This window comes from Abramis brama (genome assembly GCF_963993115.1).
Source record: "Abramis brama genome assembly, chromosome: 2".
In the NCBI taxonomy this organism is placed as follows: Eukaryota; Metazoa; Chordata; class Actinopteri; order Cypriniformes; family Leuciscidae; genus Abramis; species Abramis brama.
In genome coordinates, this window is record NC_139964.1 from 17,734,409 (window position 1) to 17,759,245 (window position 24,837).

Below are 24,837 nucleotides of genomic sequence, written 5' to 3' on the forward strand. Positions count from 1 at the left end.
AAAGTTAATGAGATAATTAAGTGATTAATTAAGTGATGATTGAACATTAGTGATGAACACCTGCAGTTAACAAGCAGAATCACTGAAGGAAAGAGAAACACAAGAACTACAACTGACTTCCAGTCACAGTCACATTAAATCAGATGAAGATAAAAGAAGACATTAAATCTGTGAAGATCTCAGCAGAAGAGGATTAAACAACTCCACAAACAGCATTACCAGCTTCACTTATTACTGACCAGACTGACTTTATTTCTGTCATATGTTTATGAACAGAGGTTTAGATGTTGATGTTTTAAAATGTTTGGCCACCATTATGGTGATCGGTGTTTCCTTTAGTTGGGCAGTTTGAATCTTGGCATTTTAAGTACAATTTGGGTCTTTGTAACAGTATGCCAAATGCCAAAGACAAAGGCGCTCAGGTGGTTTAGTTTTCATGATTATAAAGTAGAGTGATTCACTAATCTTTTCCCTGATCATAAGTTGTCATTTGTTATTAAAACATAGCTTACACCTTTCTTGATACAGAGCAGACATTTTGATTTTTATATACATTAACACATTTTTTGGAAAATCATTTTTTTTTTTTTTTTTTTTTTTAACAAACAGACATCAAGAAGCAGCTTATGAATGCTTCATGCTGCAATGCATGTTGGGAGCCAAGCGTTTTATACTATGGTGCCTCCCAGAATGCATTGCGGCATAAAAAGCATGTCACCATTGTTGAGATTCATATGTGGATTCTTGATGTCTGTGTGTTTGTCCAAAGATTGCTTTCCCAATAAATCAAAAAAAAAAAAAAAAAAAATCAGCTTGATGTCTGATCTGAAGAAAGAAGTCAATGTTGTTAAAAAATATATATTAATAACAAATAACCACTTTTAGTCAATGATAATATTTGTAAACTTTATGATATTGAAAACTATAGGCCTATCACCTGACTGTCTTTGATTCTGGCTTTCCTTGCAACAAATTATGTGTTTTAGTAAACACTGTTACAAAGACCATAAACTCCCATAAGAAGTCAAGAGTCAAATTGCACAACTAAATGCAACACTGTTCACCATAATGATGATTTTTTTAGTGGTGATTTTAAAACATCAACATCTAAACCTCTGTTAATTCTCAATAAGAACTTCTGTAGACGTGTGACAGAAATAAAGTCAGTCTGGTTAGTAATAAGTGAAGCTGGTAATGCTGTTTGTGGAGTTGTTTAATCCTCCTCTGCTGAGATCTTCACAGATTTAATGTCTTCTTTTTATCTTTAGTTGATTTCATCTAAGGCTGTGACTAAAAGTCAGTTGTAGTTCTTGTGTTTCTCTTTCCTTCAGTGATTCTGCTTGTTAACTGCAGGTGTTCATCACTAATGCTCAATCATCACTCAATTAATCACTTAATTATCTCATTAACTTTAACACTGCTTTAGTGTTACTTTAACACTCTGTAGAGTGGGACCATATTTGCTCTGAGCAGTGTTGATTTAACACGGGGGATTTTGCTGTGTACACAGCAGAGAGCACACACACACACAGTGGAGAGCGCACACACACACACACACACACACACACACACACACAGTGGAGAGCACACACACACACACAGCAGAGAGCACACACACACACACACACACACAGCGAAGAGCACACACACACACACACACACACACAGCGGAGAGCACACACACACACACACACACACACACACACACACACACACACAGTGGAGAGCACACACACACACAGCGGAGAGCACACAAACACAGCAGAGAACACACACACACACACACACACAGTGGAGAGCAATATGCAAATTGAGGTTGTGTATGAGTGGAACACACACCTTTTCTTCTTCTTTGTCCTCAGAGCAGAGGTCCTGTAGCTGACACGAGTCACGACTACACTGCCCTCTATAGGACTGGTGCAGTCGGAGTGCGCATGTGTCGAATCTGTCCATCCTGAGCTTTAGTGACACTTTTCTGAGTACCTCATGTCTGATCTCTTCTCAGCTCAAACACTGACTGTCACTGAGTGAACGACAGATCTCTGTCTCTCTCTCAATAGTGCTAGTTAACCCACTAAACAAAATTATGTCCAAAAGACGTCTTTTCAACGTCTTTGTTACAAAAATCGGACACTGACGTCCACTGACGTCCATATCTGCACGTCCGATATAGACGTTTATCGAACCTTCGTACAAGTTTAAAACTAGTTCAGATGTGGCCATTGTGGACATATTTCAACATCATTTATGGTCTCATTTAGACATCATTACTTTGACTATTGCTGTCAGATGATCTTAGTGAGAATTAACAGAGGTTTAGATGTTGATATTTGTTTAATTTGAAGTGTCACCATTGTGGTGATCAGTGTTTGCTTTAGTTGGGCTCTTGGTCCTCTTTCTTTTTACTTTAACTTTTCTTTGGCTGCTGTAACAGTGTGTTTGTGTAACACAATTGTTGTGGCAGAGAAAGCCTAAAAAGTTTGAGGTGTTATCAGCTCAATGTTGATGATGATGACATAATCATCACAAAATGGACATCTAATATTGTGTTTAATGTTTTGTGTTTATATTTGTTGTTCGTAACCACCAACCTTGTGGAACTGCATTATTGGTGCCAAAAGCATTAAAATGATCACTTATTTGAAGGTGTATAAAAAGCATGTGCACATGATGTTTTGAGCAAATGTATCATATAGTCACACACAGACATCAAGATTTTGCATATGATTCACAACAATGGTGACAATTTAAAATAAAATAAAAGATTCATGCTGCAATGCATGATGGGTAGCTTTCATAGTACAAAACTCATCCTTAATTCCCAAGCTTTTGTGTTTTGATTGTCACCGTTGTTGTGATTCATATCCAAAATCTTGATGTCTGTGTGTGACTACGTGATACACTTGCTCAAAACATCATCTGCACATGCTTTTTATACACATTCAAATAAGTGATAATTTTAATGCTTTTGGCACCAATATTGCAGCTCCACAAGGTTGGTGGTTATGAATGCCAAAACATCTGACAACATTAGATGCTTGTTCTGTGATGATTTCATCATCATCAATATGCTGAAAACAGCTGATCTTACTTATTATTGGCTTTCTCTGCCACAGCAATTGTGTTTTAAAAACACACAGTTAAAGCAGTCAAATAAAAGTTAAAGTAAAAAGAAAGGGGACCAAGAGCCCAACTAAAGCAAACACTGATCACCACAATGGTGACACTTCAAATTAAACAAATATCAACATCTAAACCTGTTAATTCTCACTAAGATCATCTGACAGCAATAGTCAAAGTAATTATGTATAAATGAGACCATAAATGATGTTGAAATATGTCCACAATGGCCACATCTGAACTAGTTTTAAACTTGTACGAAGGTTCGATGAGCGTCTATATCGGACGTGCAGAACACGTCAAAAAAAGACGTCATAAAAACTCTCATTCTGGCTCCTCAGTGGACGTCATTTCAACGTCCGATTTTTGTAACAAAGACGTTGAAAAGACGTCTTTTGGACATAATTTTGCTTAGTGGGAAGAGTCAGACCCGATCAAACCACTGATACAGTGTTGCTGAGGACACTACACTGTAAAATAAAGTTATTTTCTGTAAAAATAAAAATAAAAAAATGATTTAGTGAAATCATTTAGTTTTTTTATTTATTATTTGCATATGAAATATTGAGGAAACTGAATGTCAGATTGTTACTTTAATATTAGTTTATGACCCATGATCCCCGCTGAAAACCTGGCAATGTTAGGTAATTTGTCTAAAATGTCTTTTTCTTTAAGACGCATTGATGTTTAAATAATCCTATAAATGCATTTGAAAAAATATTGTGGATCGAAATTAATCGCTCCGAATTAGCAAAAGAAGAAGAAGAAGAACAAAAAGTAATGTCTAAAGCTGCACTTTTGGTTACATTTTGTAATCAGAAACTTGTTAATTTCTTAATATATTTTCATAAGTTAATCTCTCTGCAGACCCCTGCTACAACTACACTGTGCTGAACGATACATGGAGATCCATCAATAATACACATGGCTTACATTACAATAACTCCAAGTGTGACTGGTCTGTCTCCTGGAGCGGCTGGTATCGTCTCTTCATTAACAACATGAGCGCTCATATCCCAGACACGTGTGTTGCTCAGTCCAGCTGTGGCACTGATACCGCACTGTGGATGCGTGGTGGACACCCAACAGTAACAGATGGAGTCGTCACTCGAGATGTCTGCGGTAATGATGGGAGTTACTGCTGCGCTCACGGGTCTTTTCCCATTAAAGTCAAAGCCTGTCCAGACGATTATTATGTCTATGAGCTGGTTAGACCAACTGGTTTCTGTTCAGCATACTGTGCAGGTAATTATATTCACATGAGCTCTTTCTACACACTCATGATATTTGTGTCTCTGTTCATTAATCACTATTCATCCAAACTTTCAGACACTGGCAGCATTAACACCAGCCTTACAACTGTCACACCAGTGACCATCTCACCTGGTAATGTTACACACTGTGTCTCTATTGGCTTATTTTCTGAGTGTTTTCTAATGTATGTAGGCTACAGATCAGGGCTGCATTTCCCAGAAGCATCGTAAGCATAAGTTGATTGTAGAACAACTGACACAATGGTCTATATAATCAACTTAGGCTTACGATGCTTTTAGGAAACGCCACTCTGTATCATTGGATAGATGTGTGCGTGTGTCAGAAGAATTAAATATTTACTGCACCACTATAAATCATATATATACATATATCAGCTGTTGTTGCCAGTACTTTACTGTAGAAAATACAGTAGCAACATATTGTTGTCTCCAATTGATTTGTTAATCCATACAGTGATTTCTCAGGGTCATTATCGTATGTCTTGCTCTTGTGTCAGCTAGGGCTGGGCGATATATCGCACGATATTGTTATGCGCATCTCATCAGTAAAGCCGGTTCCTTGATTAGTAGTAAATCGCCATCACCTGCTTTCAGATGGAGCGGTGTTAAATTAACACTCCTGGGGCTGGGAGTGTATATGAGTCCACACTCAAGAGTGTAAAGTGTTAAAATATGAGCGTTAAATTAACACTCAAGAGTGTTAAAGTTAATGAGATAATTAAGTGATTAATTTAGTGATTATTGAGCATTATTGAAGACACCTGATGTTAACAAGCAGAATCACTGAAGGAGAAAATCACAAATTGTAAGTTACCATTATGGTGATGGGTGTTTGCTTTAGTTGGGTGAACCTTATATGTTTATTTCAATTTTTACTGTTGTTTGTCTGCTGTTATTGATTTATAACAGTTAAATGAACAAAGTAAAATGTGATCTGATAGTGTTGGTTATGTTTTGACATAATCATGCTATGATCTGAAAAATAAAACTTATTGAGATATTTTGGTTTAACTTGTTAGCAGCAGGTTTGTGGTTCTTCAGCCTATGATTATCAGTACTTTACTTACAATTCAAAATATTTAATAAACATTGTTCTGATCAAAAGACTTTCAACTAAATTCATTTAAAACACAGACATCAATAATCAGCCTGTGAATCTCAACAATGGTGACAATAATAAAGCATGTTGCAGTGGCTGCCACCAATCACAACTCATTAATGGCTCCCATCATGCATTGCGGTATGAATAAATTATGATCTGAATTGTCTATGTAATTTACTTTTCCTAATTGAATATTCTGCTCGTCACCATTGTTGAGATGCATAGACTGAATCTTGACGTCTGCGTGTGCCTAAAAGAATAAAAAAAATGATCCTTGAGCTTTAGTTGAAGTTCAAGGATCATGAGCCCAACTAAAGCAGACACTGATCTCAATTTCTCTTGGATTTCTACCATAACTAATATGCATCAAAGACACACAGTTAAAGCAGCCAGAGAAAAACTTAACCTAAAAGGTCAAGAGCCCAACTAAAGCAAACACTGATCTCCATCATGGTGACATCAAACTGTATTCTTTTCAATAAAGCTTCAACTTCTAAACCTCTGTTAATTCTCAATAAGAATGTTAGTATGAAATAAATAAAGTCTGGATTGTAATAAGTGAAGATGCTGAGATCCTGAGAGATCTGGTAGTGTTTAATGTTCTTTTGGGGTTTAAAGTGTTTCTCTATGGTGCGTTTCGTGTGTCACCATTGTGTTGAAGAGTAGAGCCTGAGCTTCAGTCCAGGATGAGCAGAGAAACACTGATGATGTGTTGTATGTTGCTTTATTTAACTAACAGCAACTGTGTAGTTGTTGATACAGTGATGTATAGCTGACAGTCATTGACCGATTTTTTAAGATTTTATTTTTTACAGTGTAAAGTCAACATTAACAGAAATTATTCTAAATTAGCATAACAAAACATTAATCACTACTAAATCTCACACTTAACATTAATCTTACACACACACACAGAAACAACATTATATTACACTTAATTTTAGCATTTACTCTCCCTTTCGAGTGCCATTGGCAAAGCATGCTGGGAAATAGACATCCCAGCCATTTCAGTTAAACTTAAGTTTGTCTAAATTAAAATAAATAATTTCATAAAACTCAAAACAATGAAACAGTTCAGTTTACTTAAAATATATCAGTTCTGTGAACTTGAAAGAAAAAGAAAGTGCTAAATACTCATACAAGTTATTGAAGACACCTGATGTTAACAAGCAGAATCACTGAAGGAGAAAATCTCTTTTTTAAGTTGCCATTATGGTGATCAGTGTTGGCTTTAGTTGGACTCTTTTGACCCTTAATCTATTAACATTAGATTTTGTTTAGGGTATAGGGTCTAACATACATGTTGTCGATTTAGATGATTTAATGAGTTTAGTAAATTCTTCCTCTCCTACAGCAACGAATGAATCAATTTTTTCCTCAGGGAGACTACAATGCACTGCCTGATGCCATACTGTAGTAGACAGTTGCATAGTTATAATTTTCTCCCTGATATGATCAATCTTATAAGTGAATTGATAATATATCTTTATTATCATTATCGACTTTATTTCAATTGTTCTTTGTAAAGAAAAGCCAGTGGTCAAGTGCCTGCAACAAGAGATATTAGACACATGCCTCATGCAACAAATAAAAAGGAAAAGTTGGCTATACACTGCCCACCTGTATGCCTATGACTCCTCTGTCTGTGCAGACTCTTCTGTAGGCCTTTCTGTAGATGTGGAATCCTGCAACTTATATTGCAGCCATAAAGCATACAAGTATAAATTAAGAAAAGTTATTTATGCACTTGCAAGTAGGCTAGTTCCTCCATATGACAGTTATCTGAGAGGGTTTATTCACTGTCCAGTGCAATGGAAACAAATGGACATTACAAAGTCTTATACTTTCTTTCCTTTGGAAAGTTAGAAAATGTCCACTTACTGCACATATTTCAGCCACCACTTTCTTGGGAACAGATACAAGTGTTGGTGTATTATGTAAAAGTGCACAAAAGAGGAAAACACAATGTCATTACAATGAACTACACTCGGGAAAAATGTGATCAATAACTCATGGCAAAATATTTTTACATTAACATAAGTTTATCAGTTTTCACTTTCACAAGTCAAAGCAATTCATCATTACTCAAGATTTAACAGTTGAAATAACTATACAGTCTTAATTTAATGCAGCAAAAAATATTTTACAGTGTAGGCTACTAAGATCTTTTCTTTTTTTTCTCAGCCTTTTTCTTGGTTGCTTTTATAAACAGACAACCATTTATTTAACAGTGTCTTTTTATAAAAGAGACTATAATATAACTAAAAATTACCATTATGTAGAATATTTTTGTACTTCACTTTTATTTGTTCCCATGTTCTAGTGTGGTGACTCTGACATTACAATGAACAAAGTAATTATGCAATTATTAAAATACAAAATATAGGCTAATAAGTGATAAAAACATCTAACATGGCCACTTCTAACGGATTTAAATTGTCTGCTACTTTTTGCCAACTTTTCTCTCCTGGCTTTTGCAGACTTTGAGGTGTTCCCTGGCGTTTTGATTAAACATTAAAATTCCGAATAAACTTCAACTATTAGTTATTGCTCTGCTGAGGAGAAAAACTGAGCGCGCTCTTTGGCCACACTGTTAGACCTTACCGGGTTTTTTTACAGTAAAATACTGGCAACACTGTTGCCAGTAAAATACTGTTAATTGTACAGTTCTTTACTGTAATCTAGTTTGTTTCTGTAAAAATGCACTAAATTATAGTTAACTAATTACACTTGCAGAAACCGACTGCCTTAAATTGACCAACTGTCATTTAAATGTATTAACTAAAATTTATAATGCATTAATAATGCGAGCAAAGTATTACTGTGAACTTCTTTCATTTGAGACCACTAAAAAACTATTGTACATAAAAAAATTTCCACTGGATCAGCAACTACACAGTCACCGTCTGTTAAATAAAGCAACATGCAGCAAATCACCAATGTTTGTAGATCTTCTCCTGGACTGAAGCTCAGGCTCTACTCTTCTGCACAATGGTGACCCAAAAAAATAATTTTACAGTAAACTACTGGCAACAGTGTTGCCAGTATAAACCTGTTTTATAACTTACAGTTTATTACTGTTAAAATACATTTTGTGGGTGTGTCTTTTTTATCTTACACAGTTAACCCTTTCAACCCCACAGGAAATCCACACTACAAAGAGTAAAAAGTAACAATGCAGTGAGATAATTAAGGGAATATGTAAGTGATTGTAAGCAGAATCACTGAAGAAAAGAGAAACACAAGAACAGAAAATAGAGAAACACAATAACTACGACTGACTTCCAGCCATTACACATTATTACACTTATTATTAACCAGTATGACTTTATTTCTGTCATACAGAAGTTGTTATTGAGATGTTTAATTGAAAATGTTTGGTTTGAAGTTACCATTATAGAGATCAGTGCTTGCTTTAGTTGGGATGCTGATGCTAAAACATTAGGGTTTCTTTTGCTGCTTGAGCTGTGTTTTTGCAAGTCACACTTGTGCACACACAGTTTATGAATGACTGCAGTTATAATGATTATGATGACAAAAATCATCATATTGCCTGTTCATTCACTAAGGAATTAATTCTTATTCATTCAGAGTTTAATCCTCAATCAAAAGTGTTACGTTACCACCACTGTGAAAACGCAGCAATAAGATACAATGACTCTTTTTTTTTTAACACATGATGCATAACCAGAGAAACAGAGCTACACTGTGTTTTAGAAACACCGAGATATCACAATTTAGCACATGAATCTCAACAATGGTGGCAATATTTCTTTATTATTATTATTATTATTCATGCAGCAGTGCATGCTGGGAGTTTTATATTATCCTGGAACCCAGCATGCATTGCGACATGAAACTTTTCACCATTGTTGAGATTCATGTGCTGATTGTTGATATCTGTGTGTGTCTGATCCAAGCAGGAGCAAAATAAAATTGAATGCACTCTATGATTACAATATTCTTCAGAAGACCTGATTACAGAAATATTGATTTCATTTAGTAGATTCACAGATATATGCTAAATATGAGATAACTATAATTTCAATGACTATATACAGGAAAAAACTGAAAATCAGGCATGTCCAGGATGATTGTGACATCATCACTAAAAAATAAAAACACCTGATCAACTTTCTCTTGACTTTTTCTTGCCATAACAAATGTGTTTTATAAACTCACTGTTACAGCAGCCAGAGAGAGATAAAAGATAAGAAGTCCAGGGACAAGAGACCAACTAAAGCAAATACTGATCTCCATCATGGTGACAACAAATTTTATTAATAACTAAATCTCTGTTAATTCTCAACAAGAACTTTTGTACATGTATGAAAGAAATAATCGTAAACTGGTTTGTAAACTGGTTTCACACTCAGTGTGGCTGGAAGTCAGTTGTAGTTTTTGTGTTTCTCTTTTTTCTGTTCTTGTTTCTCTGTCCTTCAGTGATTCTGCTTATCAGGTGTTCATCAGTGTCTCAATTCACTCACTTCTTTTCATTCAAGTGGACTATATTAGTGAACTAATGTAGGGAATAGTGAATGAGGGTATAGGGTGTGATTGTGAAAACAGCCTCTGAGTGTTGACTTTGAGCACTGTTAATTCACAGTATATTCCTGTAGGCTACTTTTATTTTCTACAGTATATTACTGTTTTAATGGAAAATGGTATAATATTGTCAGAATTTTACAGCAAGGGTTAACAGTGCACGCTGAACAGCCAATAGCAGCGTTGCTGATCAATGTTTCTACTAATAATAATAATAATAAAATTTATTTGTATTGCACTTTACACATGAAGAACACATCTCAAAGTGCTACAGGTGCAGAGGTAAAAACACTAAACATAAAAGCAGTCAAAACAACAAGAAACAAAATTATATTAAGAAAATGCAATACAAAATAGGTGAGTCTTTAAATTATTTTTAAAAACCTCGATAGATTGTGGCGCCCTTAGGTGGTTGGGGAGGGTATTCCACAGTCGAGGCGCCGCCACCTGGAAGGCCCTATCTCCCATAGTGCGGAGTTTGGACTTGGGAACCTGGAGTTGGTGGCTGTCAGCAGAACGGAGATGTCGGGTTGGGTTTTGCCTATTGATGAGGTCTTGGAGGTACACTGGTGCGCTGCCGTAGACACACTGATAGGTCAGGAGACAGATCTTATACTCAATCCTGAACCTAACAGGAAGCCAGTGAAGTTTATGGAGGATTGGAGTGATGTGCTCAGATTTACGCACCCTCATCAGAACCCTGGCAGCGCAGTTCTGAATGTATTGCAGTCTCTGCAGGCTCCTGCCAGGGATCCCGATGAGGAGTGCATTGCAGTAATCAAGCCTGGAGGAGACAAAGGCATGAACCAGCTTCTCTGAATCGGAAAAGGATAGGGAGGGGCGGAGTTTGGAGATGTTCCGGAGATGAAAGAATGCAGTCTTACAGATAAATTGGATGTGGGTGTTAAATGATAGGTGGGGGTCAAATCGAACCCCCAGGTTTGTTATAGAGGATGTGAGAGAAATGTCATGGCCAGCAAATGAGTAAACGGTCAGAGGGGAGGAACGGAGTTGGTGTGGGGTCCCAATGAGGAGACCTTCCGTTTTGGAGCTGTTTAGCTGAAGGAAGTTGTCAGTCATCCATGCCTTTGTCTCCTCCAGGCAGGCAGTTAGAGTGGGGAGTGATGATGTGGGGGATGTGGGGTCCAACCTGACATAGAGCTGAGTATCATCGGCATAGCAGTGAAAAGCAACTCCATGCCTGCTGATGATGCGGCCCAGGGGGAGCATATAAATGGAGAAAAGGGTGGGGCCGAGGACCGAACCCTGAGGTACTCCACATGTGACTGTGTGGGGCCTCGACCTGGCTCCCCCCAGGGCCACATACTCAACTCTATCAGTCAGGTAGGACTGAAACCACTGAAATACTGTGTGTGAAATGCCGATGTAGTGTTGCAAACGGTGGAGGAGGATGGCATGGTCAACAGTGTCGAAGGCGGCTGAGAGGTCCAAGAGCAGGAGGAGGGATGGAGAGCCCTGGTCAGCAGCCACAAGCAGATCGTTTGTGACCCTGACCAGGGCTGTCTCTGTACTATGGGCGGAGCGGAATCCAGACTGGAATTTTTCATAAAGACTGTGTGAGTGAAGGTGGCTGTGGATTTGGGTGACAATGACTTTTTCAATGACTTTGGAGAGAAATGGTAGATTAGAAATAGGCCGGTAATTTGATAAAACATCAGGATCGAGGGAGGGTTTCTTAAGCCGAGGGTTGATAAGTGCAGTTTTCAGAGAGATTGGAAGATGGCCAGATTGAAGGGAAGAATTTATAATGGTGGTGATGAGGGGGCTTAAGAAAGTCATATTTGATTTGATCAGGGCAGTGGGAAGGGGGTCCAGTGAGCACGTTGAGGGTCTCATGCTGTGTATGAGAGTTTCAACCTGTCTATGTGTGGGAAAAATGAAATGAGAGAATGTTGGTGCTGAGGTTGAGGGGATGGATGGAATGACATTGCTGGGTGTTAGGTTAGAACGGATGGTAGTTATTTTAGTGGTGAAAGAATCAAGAAATTTATTGCACTGGTCGTCTGTACTGTTATTTTGCCTCAGGGTTAGCGGACTGAGAAGATGATTTATTGTTTTAAAGAGCTGTTTTGAATTTCCTGGATTATTGTTAATGATGTTGGAATAGTATTGTGACCTTGCCTGACTGAGTAATTTGGAATATGATCTTTGGTGCTCTCTGTAAGCAGTTTTATGGACAATCAGGCCAGAAGCAACGTAGCGCCTCTCAAGGACCCTCCCAGCCGCCTTCTGTCTACGCAGCGCACCAGTGTACCACGGGGCAGAGCGTGCAAATGTTACAGTCCGTGTCTTGAGGGGCGCATGGGCATCAAGTATCTCTTGCAGTCCGGTATTGTAATGGTCGACAAGTGCGTCAGGAGAAGAGTGATGAGCGGATATGGCCAGGTTTTGTAGGTCGTAAGACAGGTGTTCAGGGTTAATGTCTTTTGTTTTACGAAAGCAGATTTTGTGTTTAGGCTTACTGAGTGAGGTCAGGAATGAAAAGTCTAATGATATGGCATTATGATCAGATATGCCTAAATCATGTACATGAACATTGTTAACAGGAAAATTTGTTATAATGAGGTCCAGTGTGTGCCCTTTTGTATGAGTAGGGACTGTCACGAGTTGTCTGAGATTGAGTGTATCAAGAAGTTGTAATAATTCTGTAGTATATTGGCTAGTGGGAGAATTAACATGGATATTAAAGTCTCCAAGAACTGACAAGAGTAACTCAGTTAATTCTGAAATGAAATGTGGGTGTGGTTTAGGTGGCCTGTATATGAGGATGGTTGTAAGTGGGATGGGCTTTTCACACGTAAAAGACAAGCATTCAAATGATGACAGATTTGGCAATGTCACAGAATGTTACTATCGATACATATCCCCTTTTAACCAGCGCATGAACACGCAGTTATCTCAGATAACTCAATCCAGCGATACTAATCATATCCGGCAAGTGTGTTCGAAGAACCTAATTAGCCAGATCATGATTAGCACGATGATATCATCTTGGATGTGTAATTTGAACTCGGATGTTTTAAGCAACGTACGAAGATCCAGGTTTTCAGGTAGTTGAGGAGGCATTGTGATTGGATCTCAGTGTAATGTAAACGCAATCCAGCCATTGTGTCTGCATTCACTGGTGGACGTCACACAAAACCCCTCCCACTGTCATTATTCCCCCTCCTCTCTCCAGGAATTGCTGCATATAGCTGTGTGGTTTCGCGATATAGTCGAGTGCGAAGTACATCGCAAATATACTGAAATGTTTGCTTTCGCACCCTAAAGTTGCAGAACCATTAATTTTCTGTAAAGAACACACATTTTTCCCACCACAGCTGGCAACGTTCTTGGATACGTTTCCCTTTACCGTTTCCATTACGGCATCTGTCCACTTTATTAGTACTTGCAGCCTCTTCATCCTCCTCAACTTGCGAGATTTGTAAAATGTACCCCAACTGAAAACTGTTTTTAAAAGAAAACCCACCACTTCAGGTCGACTTTATACCGGAGCCATACTTATTTTTTATTTTTATTTTTTTCACGGGAATGCAAGATCCGATCTGTTATCCAGATACAGATGCCACTTTATGTGGACAGGTGTAAACGCACCGTGTCCTGATTGGCTTATGATCCGATCTGCTTGATTGATCTCGGTGATCGCATGTCAATGCCAAGTGTAAATGCAGCCTTCTGTTAATTCTCAATAAGAACTTCTGTAGGCGTCTGACATAAATAAAGTCAGTGTAGCGACAATGAATAGAAACCAACCACAGACTAATTTTCTTCCAGAAAATTAATTCAAACTCTCTACTTCCTGCCGAACAAAAGAGAAGATTTTGTTCAGAACGTCTCATGATCGTCATCATTCTGGCTGTTTAAAAGAGCCTCCCCCAACACCAACTAACTAATGAATGGACAATGCGAGATTTGTTGCCGAAACGCCGACTGGTTGAGAGAATCCCACAATTAAGAGGTCCCATGATGCAAACAGATTTCAACAGGAAATACTCATGACCTCAGGGCTGTCTCAAGCCCATACACTTTACACACCAAGAGACATACACCTATCAAAGTCCATAAAACTCACCATCCCGGCGCCAGAGAGTCTGCAAAAGACCCTTCTAATGACCAAACTAACGGAAAAGCTTGTCAATATGAGGGGGCTTTTAAAAGACAGATTGGTTCAGAAATGGCACCACAACATTCCTGAACCCCTCCTCCTTAAGACCTCTGAACGAACAAACAGAGTTCTTTCTCTCTAAACCAGAAAACTGAGATTCTTCCTACAGTATACGTAAAACTCATTCAAGAACAATTTTCAATGGACTTAAAAACATCATACATCATTCTATGTGTTTCTACAATACATGTGTCCGTTTAATATGCTTTGATACCGTATAACTCATGTAATGTTATAACCGTTAGATGTTTGAATGAAAGTGTGTTGTGTTTCATATCAGTATGATCGTATGCTCTTGATTCAAAAGATGGCTTGAATTAAATCTGTGTAAAATGTTTCATATTCTGATAATTAGAAATCATGCCTAAACTGTTGCATCTGGTCTTTAAACCCCCAGGGAAGACATTATTTATGACTTTGCAAACAAAGCCAGTGTCTAATTGGTCCGCTCTCTTCAGGAGGGGGGACAAACTTTGAGTTTAAAATCTTGGATTCTCTGTTCGCTCTCTCTCTAAGTTCTCTCGAAGTTGGTTCGTTCAAAAATGTTCTGATAGAGAAGAGCTCTCTCTCTCTGTGCTCTCGCTCTCTGGGTTCACCCTCAAGAAACGCTCTGCTATCACTCTCAAGAGAGATGGTCAGAAAAAGATGAAGATCTAACTCAGACTAGCAACCATGTAGAGCGAAAAGAGCAAAAGAACCCAAATTAAGATCAGAAGAACGGGTTCAACAGCTTTATTCAAGCCATCTTACTACTCTCATCTAAATCTTCTTTTCTTTTCTAAGTTTTCCTTTATTTTCCGATGTGAGTCTCGGTTTTAAGTTAAGTTTTGCTGCAAAGTTTCGTTCCACGATTCACAGCTGCAACGCACGCTTTCAACTTCAAAGACGCATCAACCATCCGCGACCGCCAGCCACCACGTGACTGGTTCTCGCCCCATCTATCCAGGCACGAGGAGACCATAACCAACGAACGAACCCCTTTGACGCTGACCAAAGGAATTCCCAAAAGGAACGCAAAAGCAAAGACGCAAGTACCTCCAGACTAAAACTGAACTGGTGTTTTGATAGATGTAATAACCTGTCTAAGAAACGATAGAAGGGTTAAATTAATGATTGATGGTTCGTTCAGGTCATGTCTTACAAGTGCATATAGGAATTCGGAATTTCCTTCCTCTTACCCTTAAACTCATTCTTTCCAAACTCATTCTTTTTCTTTTATTTCTTTCTTTATTTCTTTCTTTTATTTCTTTCTTTCTGTAACTTCTTTATGAATGTGTGTGTATGCGTGTGCGTGGGTTTGTGTTAGATATTTTAGATAATTAGCTTTGTGTGTTAGTATATAATCAATAAAGTATTGTTCGTATTTGAAAAGATATTGCTTGTGTGTGTGCTTATCAAATTTATTGTCTTAAACTTCGATCCAAGTTACCGATGCTTTTACCCGTGATTATTTCTTAATTTATTGTTAGCTGGAGATTAATTCTTTCTTGGCCAGGAAGATATTATATTTCCTAGAGTTAATACTTGTTTATGCTTTCTGTTCATTGGATGAACTGATAAAATGATCATACTATTGATTCTGCTACAGTAAATTCTGAAAATAATTAAAAATAATTAAAATATGAATTATTGATCATAATCCGTTATGAATAATAATTAATAATATTTATACGTGGGCGTATAAAAACGCTGCATCAGTCTGGTCAGTAATAAGTGAAGCTGGTAATGCTGTTTGTGGAGTTGTTTAATCCTCCTCTGCTGAGATCTTCAATGATGTAATGTCTTCTTTTATCTTTAGTGGATTTCATCTTAGACTGTGGCTGAAGTCAGTTGTTGTTCTTGTTCTAGTTTCTCTTTCCTTCAGTGATTCTGCTTGTTAACAGCAGGTGTTCATCACTAATGTTCAATCATCACTTAATTAATCACTTCATTATCTCATTAACTTTAACTCTTAGGGGCCTTTTAACATGACACCGTTCTCAACTTTTTTTTGGCATTCATTTTCACGACAACAGCGTTTTGGGTGTCTGAACTTTTAAAAACAGGTTTCAAAGTGCACTTTTTGAAAACGGTCTCTGTATAAAGAACAAAAAAGCAAATATCTGAAGACGATGATGTCATGCACATGCGTATTACGTTTTCAGTAGTGTTTCATCGCCATCTAATGGCCTGGCAGCAGAATACAGCGTTTTTTGTCTTTTTTGCAGATCTGTGTGAATGGGGATCATTTTGACAATGGTGTCATGTAAACGTATACCATTATTCAGTGTTACTTTAACACTCTTTAGAGTGGGACCATATGTATTCTGGGCAGACTAAATTTAACTCTGGAGATTTTGCTGTGTACAAATTATGGAGGTAAAAATGTATTAATTTATGGCAGAAACTATGAGCTTGTTGAGGCAATGAATACATGTTAACAAATGGATACATAGAAAAAAATAACCTTGGTACATGTTGATTTAGAGTTTGCGTCATTTGAAGTCCCCTCAGGAGTTGGCGCTATCTCTGTTGTTGAAGTCTTTGGAAGTCTTCATAAGAGGCTGGATCCAAACTGGAACTGGCATAACAAATGCCATGAGTATAGAGTTTTCTTTTGTTCTTTTCAGACTCACCCAGGAACGTCTCAGTGTCCATCAGTCCATCTGGTGTAATAGTGGAGGGAGATTCAGTGACTCTGAACTGCATCAGTGACTCAAACCCTCCTGCTCTGAACTTCAGCTGGTTTAAAGGAGGAATGAATGTAGGATATGGAAAAATCTACAACATCTCAAAGATCAGCTCTGATGACAGTGGAGAATACAAGTGCAAGTCCATCAATGAACATGGAGAGAAATACTCTGATACTGTGACTTTAAACGTCATGTGTGAGTTTAAAATAAAACACAAGATGCTGCTGAACATTCCAGCATGTTTATAATGATTTTCATCAATAATTATTTGCACAAAATGTTTTATGATTCCTTATAACAATAAGTTTGGTGATTGTTATTAGACCCACCCAGGAACGTCTCAGTGTTGATGAGTGGATCTGGTGTAATAGTGGAGGGAGATTCAGTGACTCTGAACTGCATCAGTGACTCAAACCCTCCTGCTCTGAACTTCAGCTGGTTTAAGGAGAATGAAACCTCAGCTGTTGGATCTGGACAGAGTTTCAGTGCACTACAGAGTGGACGCTTCTACTGTCAGGCTCACAATCAACATGGATCTCAGAGATCAGACGCTGTAACTGTCACAGGTGAAGCTTTTGTAAGAGAAAATCTGTATATCTTTCTTCAGTCTGGACTGTTAATCTTAGCTGATAATGTTTCACTCTTTCAGTGCATCCTAGATCCATTTGGCATGGAGTTTTTGGGATCACAGTGGAATGTGGAGCAATATTCATCCTCGTCATCATCATTATCATCGTCATCCTGTTTATAATGTGAGATCCACAAACAACTTTGATCATTTCAAATATAGTCATCATTATGCTGTTAATTTCTGTCATTATTACAGAAAGAAACGAAGGAGGGTTAAATCTGAAGATCTCACTAAGGAACCGGTAATTGATCCAAACACAACATGACTTTACAGAAGCAAAAAATAAATCGCTCAGCCGTTATCTGTATAATCATGTGTCTTCATGATCTGCATGCATGCAGGAACAAAAATACAGCAGGAGCAGCAGGGTCTGATTCAGAAACAAATGAGTTGATTCTAAATATATATATGAGCAATATCACACAAGTAGTAGTGCAGTATTGCTGTATATCAGCACGGCTGTGATTCGGCCCTAGGTAATCACAGCGTGTGGATATGCAACCAAATCGCACGGCTAGTGATTGTGATATTGCGTTTATACAACAGTTCGATGGCACACGTGAGTAAATAAATAAGAAATTACAATGAAGTGTCTTTTAAGCTACACTGTGTGTGAGATTTTCTCCCATCTAGCGTTGAAATTGTATATGACTACCAACTGAATATTACTTTCTAGCCCCTCCCATTCCGAGGGCGTTTTAACTCCTACAGTGGCCGTATTATGAGTATCTCCCCCTCGCATTCGTCACGGTGCCACTGAGTAAAAGCGCGAAAGGCGAAGCTTGAATTTCTAGGTCCCTCTTTGGCTAATGTATTTTCAAGATGGAGGTGCAACACGGCTGCCGCCTTTCGAGTGACTTGCTCATATGTATTCTGAATGGCACAGATTCTCCGCTTACGAGAATACTTGATTAGTTGGAGAAAGTAATTACACATGAATGAGTACATCAAATTTTGAAAGAACAAAGTGTTTTTTGGTAAGAATCAACTTAAAAAATTACACAGTGTAGCTTTAAAAACCCTCTTTTCTGCAGAACTACTTCCTTCCGCCACAGATTCAAATCTCAAGTTGACAGCTTGACAAGCCTCCGTTAATAATTCTAAAACATCACTTTAGAACTACACTGTTAACCCTTGCTGTAAAAAAGGCCAATTTCTGACTATCATACCATTTTCCATTAAAACTGTAGAAAACAAAAATAGCCTACACACAGCAAAATCTCCAGAGTTAAATTAAAGGCACACTGTGTAGAAATTGTGTTTTTGTCAAACAGCGACCCCTAGAGTCACTGTGGAATACTTGCACTGTCGTAAATTCCCACGCTATATGCAGATTTAATGGAGTGCGCGTCACTGAAAGCAACAGATATGAGCTGCATTTTATTGATCATCAGCTAAAATTTCAAAATCAAAGACCGCAATAAGAGAGAGCAGTAACAGCCCTGGTAAGATCATTTCATTTCTTTACTTTTAATGATGATGATTGTGTGTTAAGCGTCTGCGACTTACTTTCATTTTGATTCGCGATAGTTTGCACGTTGTCTTGATGAATATGCTCAGCTGCTCATCTGAGGTGATGCGTGTTCCAGTTGCGTCGTCATATCTGTCTATAACATATAGCCTATAACACGCTCACACGTTTTTTTTTATATTTTTTTTAGCATTTTTGGGAGGATTACAATTTACATATGTGGTTTCAACAACCAGATGCATTTAGACTTGTCCAGTTTCGTCTGGAATGCGGCCCAGACCACCTCCTGAAGTGGTTTGAGCGGTCGGATTCAAATCCGTCTTGAATGCGTTTCGGAGGGCATTTACACCTGGTCTTTTCACGATCGGATAGCTATCCGATCTGAGAAAACGCATGAAGTGGCCAGGTGTAAACAGCCCCCATGACAAAAACATACGCACGAAAGCCGAAAACAAACACTGGTTGGCCTCTCACGTCCAAATTTGAGGAAGTGGTGGGGGAAGTGACGTATGCCGTAAAGCAGTCGAATTTTGTAGTTCTTTTTGTGCTCGGGTTACTACCCGAACCCCGAAGTTACGTAGTGCCAGTTAAAGCGATACAGACCCCGTCAGGCTATGGCAGACGTGTCATTCAACCTATTGTAAGTCGATGTACCATCACAAGGGTCTTGGAAATATATTATGAAGGTTGAAAAACAACATAGTGTTCCTTTAACTCTCCTGGGAGTTTATATGGCTCCAGACTCAAGAGTGTTAAAGTGTTAAAATATGAGTGTTAAATTAACATTTAAGACTGTTAAAATTAATGAGATAATTAAGTGATTCATTGAGTGATAATTGACCAATATTGAAGACACCTGATGTTAACAAGCAGAATCACCAAATACACCGTTATGGCGATCAGTGTTTGCTTTAGTTGGGCTTTTGACCCTTAAATCACTAACTTTAGATTTTGTTTGGCTGTTGTATCTGAGATATAACTCTCAGATGAACGAAGAGAAAAGTTGATTAGGTGGTGTTGGTTATGTTTTGACATAATCATAAATTCATAGAGTCTGGAGCCATATAAACTCCCAGGAGAGTTAATTTAACACTGGAGTTTTTGCTGTGTACTGTAAATTAACAGTGCTCGACACTCAGAGGCTGTTTTCCCAATCACACCCTTTACCCTCATTCACTATTCCCTACATTAGTTCACTAATATACTCCCCTTGACAGAGTTAATGAAAAGAAGCGAGTGAATTGAGAAACTGATGAACACCTGATAAGCAAAATCACTGAAGGACAGAGAAACAACAACAGAAAAAAGAGAAACACAAGAACTACAACTGACTTCCAGCCACTGAGTGTGAAACCAGTTTACAAACCAGTTTAACATTATTTCTTTCATACTGTACTCAAGTTCTTGTTGAGAATTAACAGTTATTTAGTTGTTGATGTTTTATTGAATATAATAAAGCCATGATCAGTATTTGCTTTTGTTGGGCTCTTGACTTTTTACTATAAATTTCTCCCTGACTGCTTTAACTGCGAGTTTATAAAACACATTTGTTATGGCAAGAAAAAGTCAAGAGGAAAATGATCAGGTGTTTTTGGCTGTTGTGATGATGCCGTGATCATCCTGGACATGTCTGATTCACTGTTCTCTTCCTGTGTCTAAGCTTTGAATTCATGGGTATTTAATATTTGTATATTAAAAACTCAATAAAAAAACTCTTAAAACTTAATTTCATTACACAACTACAGTACTTTTTATTAAAAATATGGTGGATTTAATTGACCGCCATGACAGTCACCGCAAGCAGAGTGATACAAACGGTGAAGCAGTTTAGAGTGATGTTACTGCGCAAATAGCGTACGGCTGGAAAAGGCTCTCAGCCAAAGAAATTCGAGAACCAGAAAGAACTGTTGTATACATATATAATGCTATACATTTTGCTTATATTGCCTCCTTCTATTTTTTTATGTAAGTCATTCTGTCTCTGTCCCTATAGCTCACTTATTACAATGAAGACACAGCTCTTGAGCTCAAGTCCATGACCTCTGACCTGTACAACACATTCAAAGTAAGTGAGATGTCTGGGGCTGCGTTCCAGTCCAAAATTGTCATGCCTTTCACTCGCTAACTTCCCTCCGTCTTGTTCACTCAGATGTACGTCATTGCTTACGATGCACAAATGCCCACTACTGGCGGAAACTGCAATGGGCTGTGTAGGATTGAGTGCGAACCAAAACACAAATGAATCTTCAGGGTGATTTGTTCAAACATAATTCCACACAGAACCCAACATTCCAGACCCCAAATCACCAATCCAGAACCATAAAAGAAGGCTCCAGCCAGTCTACCTAATGGCGCTTTTCCACTGCATGGTACGGCTCGGTTCGGCTCGGTACGGTTCGACTCGGCACGGAACGGTTCGGCTCGCTTCGCTTTTCCACTGCGTGGTACGACTCGACTCGGTACGGCACAGTTCGGTTCGCTTTAGCTCGGTTGCTTTTCCACTGCAGTTAGTACCGCTTCAAAGTGGGTGGGACTGATCGTTATAGTTGCCGTCTCTACTGCCATGACATCATCATATTAAATGCGAATTTTTCATCATTTCATTTCCCCATCCACTCCTCGGCAACCAACGAGAGGAACGTCTGCACCTCGTCCACTGACCACGATTCAGCCATTTCTTTTTTGAAGTTTATACTCTTTTTTTTTTAAAGCAAATACTTTTAAAACAGGCGCTACAGTGTTGGCTGTTGTCTACTGGCTATTTAAATCTAGCGGGTTTAGTGTCTTGTGTCGTAAATACAATGACGCTGGTAGTGATGATTCTGTCTGACCAATCAGTGATCTGCAGTGTTTTCACGTCACTTTTTAGTATCGGTACGGTACGCTTGGAACCTCAACAGAGGTGGTACCATTTAAAGCGAGCCGAAGCGAGCCGTACCGTACCGTACCATGCAGTGGAAATGCGCCATAAGTGAGCCGTACCGAACCGAGCCGTACCGTACCATGCAATGGAAAAGCGCCAAAGCGTGCCGTACCGAACCGAGCCGTACCGTACCATGCAGTGGAAAAGCGCCATAAGAACTTTTATGAGCCCAACTAAAGGAAGAACTTGTCAAAGCTTGGAAAAGAATCATTGGCTCAGAGATGGCACAGCTCAGTGCCCGATCAAGATAACAGCAGAAGCTGCTCGAGTCCACAACATTCCAGACCCCCTCCTCCTTAAGGACCTCTGAATGACCAAACCAGAGTTCTCTTCTCTTCAAACCAGAGAACTGAGATTTTACCTATAACTATACATAAAATCATTCAAGAACAATTTTCAATGGACTTATAATCAAACATCATGCAACTACATGATTCTATTTTGCGTCTACAATATATGTGTGTCTAATATGCTTAGATCCAGAGGTGGAAAGTCCAGGGGTCAGAAAGTAAAAGTCCTGCCATATATTTATTCCACCCATGAACTCACACAGCAAAAACTCCAGTTTTAAATGAACTCTCCTGGGAGTTTATTTGGCTCCAGACTCAAGAGTGTTAAAGTTAATGAGATAATTAAGTGATTGATTGAGTGATGATTGACCATTATTGAAGACACCTGATGTTAACAAGCAGAATCACTGAAGGAGAAAAATCACAATTTTAGTTACCATTATGGATATCGGTGTTTGATTTAGTTGGGCAGTTGACCTTTAAATGTTTAACTTTAGATTTTGTTTGGCTGCTGTATATGAGTTATAACAGCCAGATAAACAAAGAGAAAAGATGAACAGGTGTTGGTTATATTTTAACATAATCATCATTTAACCTGAATCACTGAACTCATTTAGAGCCTAATCTCTGACTTACATGTATATTGGTCATAACAGCATCACAGTGATTCTACAGAATAATATCCAGATTTGTCATTATAATCCAAATGATTTCTTAAAAGTTGTTCTGATATTAAAAAAAAAAATCTTTCTTTAAGGCGCACACAGACATCAAGAATCAGTGTATGAATCTCAACAATGGTGACAAAAAGAATATTCAATTAGGGAAAGGAAATTAGTAAGACAATTCAGATCATAATTTATTCATACCGCAATGCATGATGGGAGCCATGAATGAGTTTTGATTGGTGGTACCCAGAATGCACTGCAACATGCTTTATTATTGTCACCATTGTTGAGAATCACAGGCTGATTCTTGGTGTCAGTGTGTCCAAAAAAAAAAAAAAAAAAAAAGACTTTTCAAAGTGTTTTGATCAGGACAACTTTAAAGAAATCTTTTGGATTATTTTGAAAATGCTGTTTATATTGATAAGAGTATACTGTAGAATCATAGACTGCTGTAATCAGCAAGGTAAACCTAACTCTCTGAATGAGCTTTGTGATTCAAGTCAAAAGATGATTATGTCGAAACACAACCAAAATGACCTGATCAGCTTTTCTCTTTGTTCATCTGAGAGTTATAACACTGATAGAACAGCCAAACAAAATCTAACGGTATTAGTTTAAGGTTCAAGAGCCCAACTAAAGCCAACACTAATCACCATAATGGCAACTTAAAAAAAGAGATTTTCTCCTTTGGTGATTCTGCTTGTTAACATCAGGTGTCTTCAATAATGCTCAATCATCACTCAATCAATCACTAAATTATCTCATTAACTTTAACACTCTTGAGTCTGGAGCCAAATAAACTCCCAGGAGAGTTCATTTAAAACTGGAGTTTTTGCTGTGTGAGTTCATGGGTGGAATAAATATATGGCAGGACTTTTACTTTCTGACCCCTGGACTTTCCACCTCTGCTTAGATCCCATACAATTCATATAATTGTTACACTGTAAAAAATTTACTGTAGAATTTACAGCAACTTACTGGCAATTTTGGTTGCCAGTAAGCCTGTAAATTTTACAAGAGTACTGTAAAACATCAACTACAATTTAACAGTAAAAATACAGCACTAACAAATTGCTGTAAAATTTACAGCAACTTACTGGCAATTTTGGTTGCCAGTAAGCCTGTAAATTTTACAAGAGTACTGTAAATCATAAACTACAATTATACTGTAAAATTATACAGCACACCTGTAAAAGCAGCAAAACAAGAGCAGCTGTGAATTTACAGTTCTTTCATGTAATCTTTACAGTATGTTACTGTTATTAATAATGTACTGAATTAAAACCTGAGATAACTCACTTCATTTGAAGAAATTGATTGGTCAATTGCCATTAAATATTTACTAGAAACATCAATTTAACTAAATCCTACTAGTGATCATCATCACACATGAATGAGTTGAAGAACATAAAAACGTCATCAATGCTTTAGCAACTACACAGTCACTGCCTTTAAATAAAGCAACATGCAGCATAACATCTGTGTTTCTCTGCTCATTCTGGACTGAAGCTCAGGCTCTACTCTTCAGCACAATGGTGACACACAAAACTCAACAGAAACCCTTTAAATCCTAACAGATCATTAAAACACTAACATATCTCCACTATAGCATTATGTGCAAAAACACATGAAATCACACAAAGCAAATCACAGAATTATACTTTTTTGTTTAGTAAATTTGACAGTGAGATTTTACTGTGAACAACTGACTTGAGCCACAGCTTTAGATGAAATCACCTGAAGAGAAAAGAAGACATTCAATCTGTGAAGATCTCAGCAGAGGAGGATTAAACAACTCCACAAACAGCATTACCAGCTTCACTTATTACTAACCAGACTGACTTTATTCCTGTCATAATCAGAAGGTCTTTTTGAGAATTAACGGAGGTTTAGATGTTGATGGGTTTTTTTTGTTTGTTACCATGATGGTGATCAGTGTTGGCTTTAGCTGGGCT

General features: G+C 38.0%; 1 protein-coding gene across 1 annotated transcript in view; it reads left to right on the forward strand.

The window, feature by feature from the left end:
• Positions 1 to 22,399, forward strand: part of LOC311077953 (uncharacterized protein) — a gene marked incomplete at its 5' end in the record, with an annotated part of 66,377 nt that extends 43,978 nt beyond the window's left edge. The window contains 8 exons of the mRNA XM_084106599.1: positions 3,988 to 4,365; positions 4,450 to 4,506; positions 16,837 to 17,094; positions 17,223 to 17,465; positions 17,549 to 17,651; positions 17,726 to 17,771; positions 20,995 to 21,066; positions 21,151 to 22,399. Of these exons, the coding sequence (XP_083962725.1) occupies positions 3,988 to 4,365; positions 4,450 to 4,506; positions 16,837 to 17,094; positions 17,223 to 17,465; positions 17,549 to 17,651; positions 17,726 to 17,771; positions 20,995 to 21,066; positions 21,151 to 21,243 (1,250 nt within the window). The 3' untranslated portion in view covers positions 21,244 to 22,399. The remainder of the gene's footprint in view (positions 1 to 3,987; positions 4,366 to 4,449; positions 4,507 to 16,836; positions 17,095 to 17,222; positions 17,466 to 17,548; positions 17,652 to 17,725; positions 17,772 to 20,994; positions 21,067 to 21,150) is intronic.
• Between the last annotated feature and the right edge of the window lie 2,438 nt (positions 22,400 to 24,837).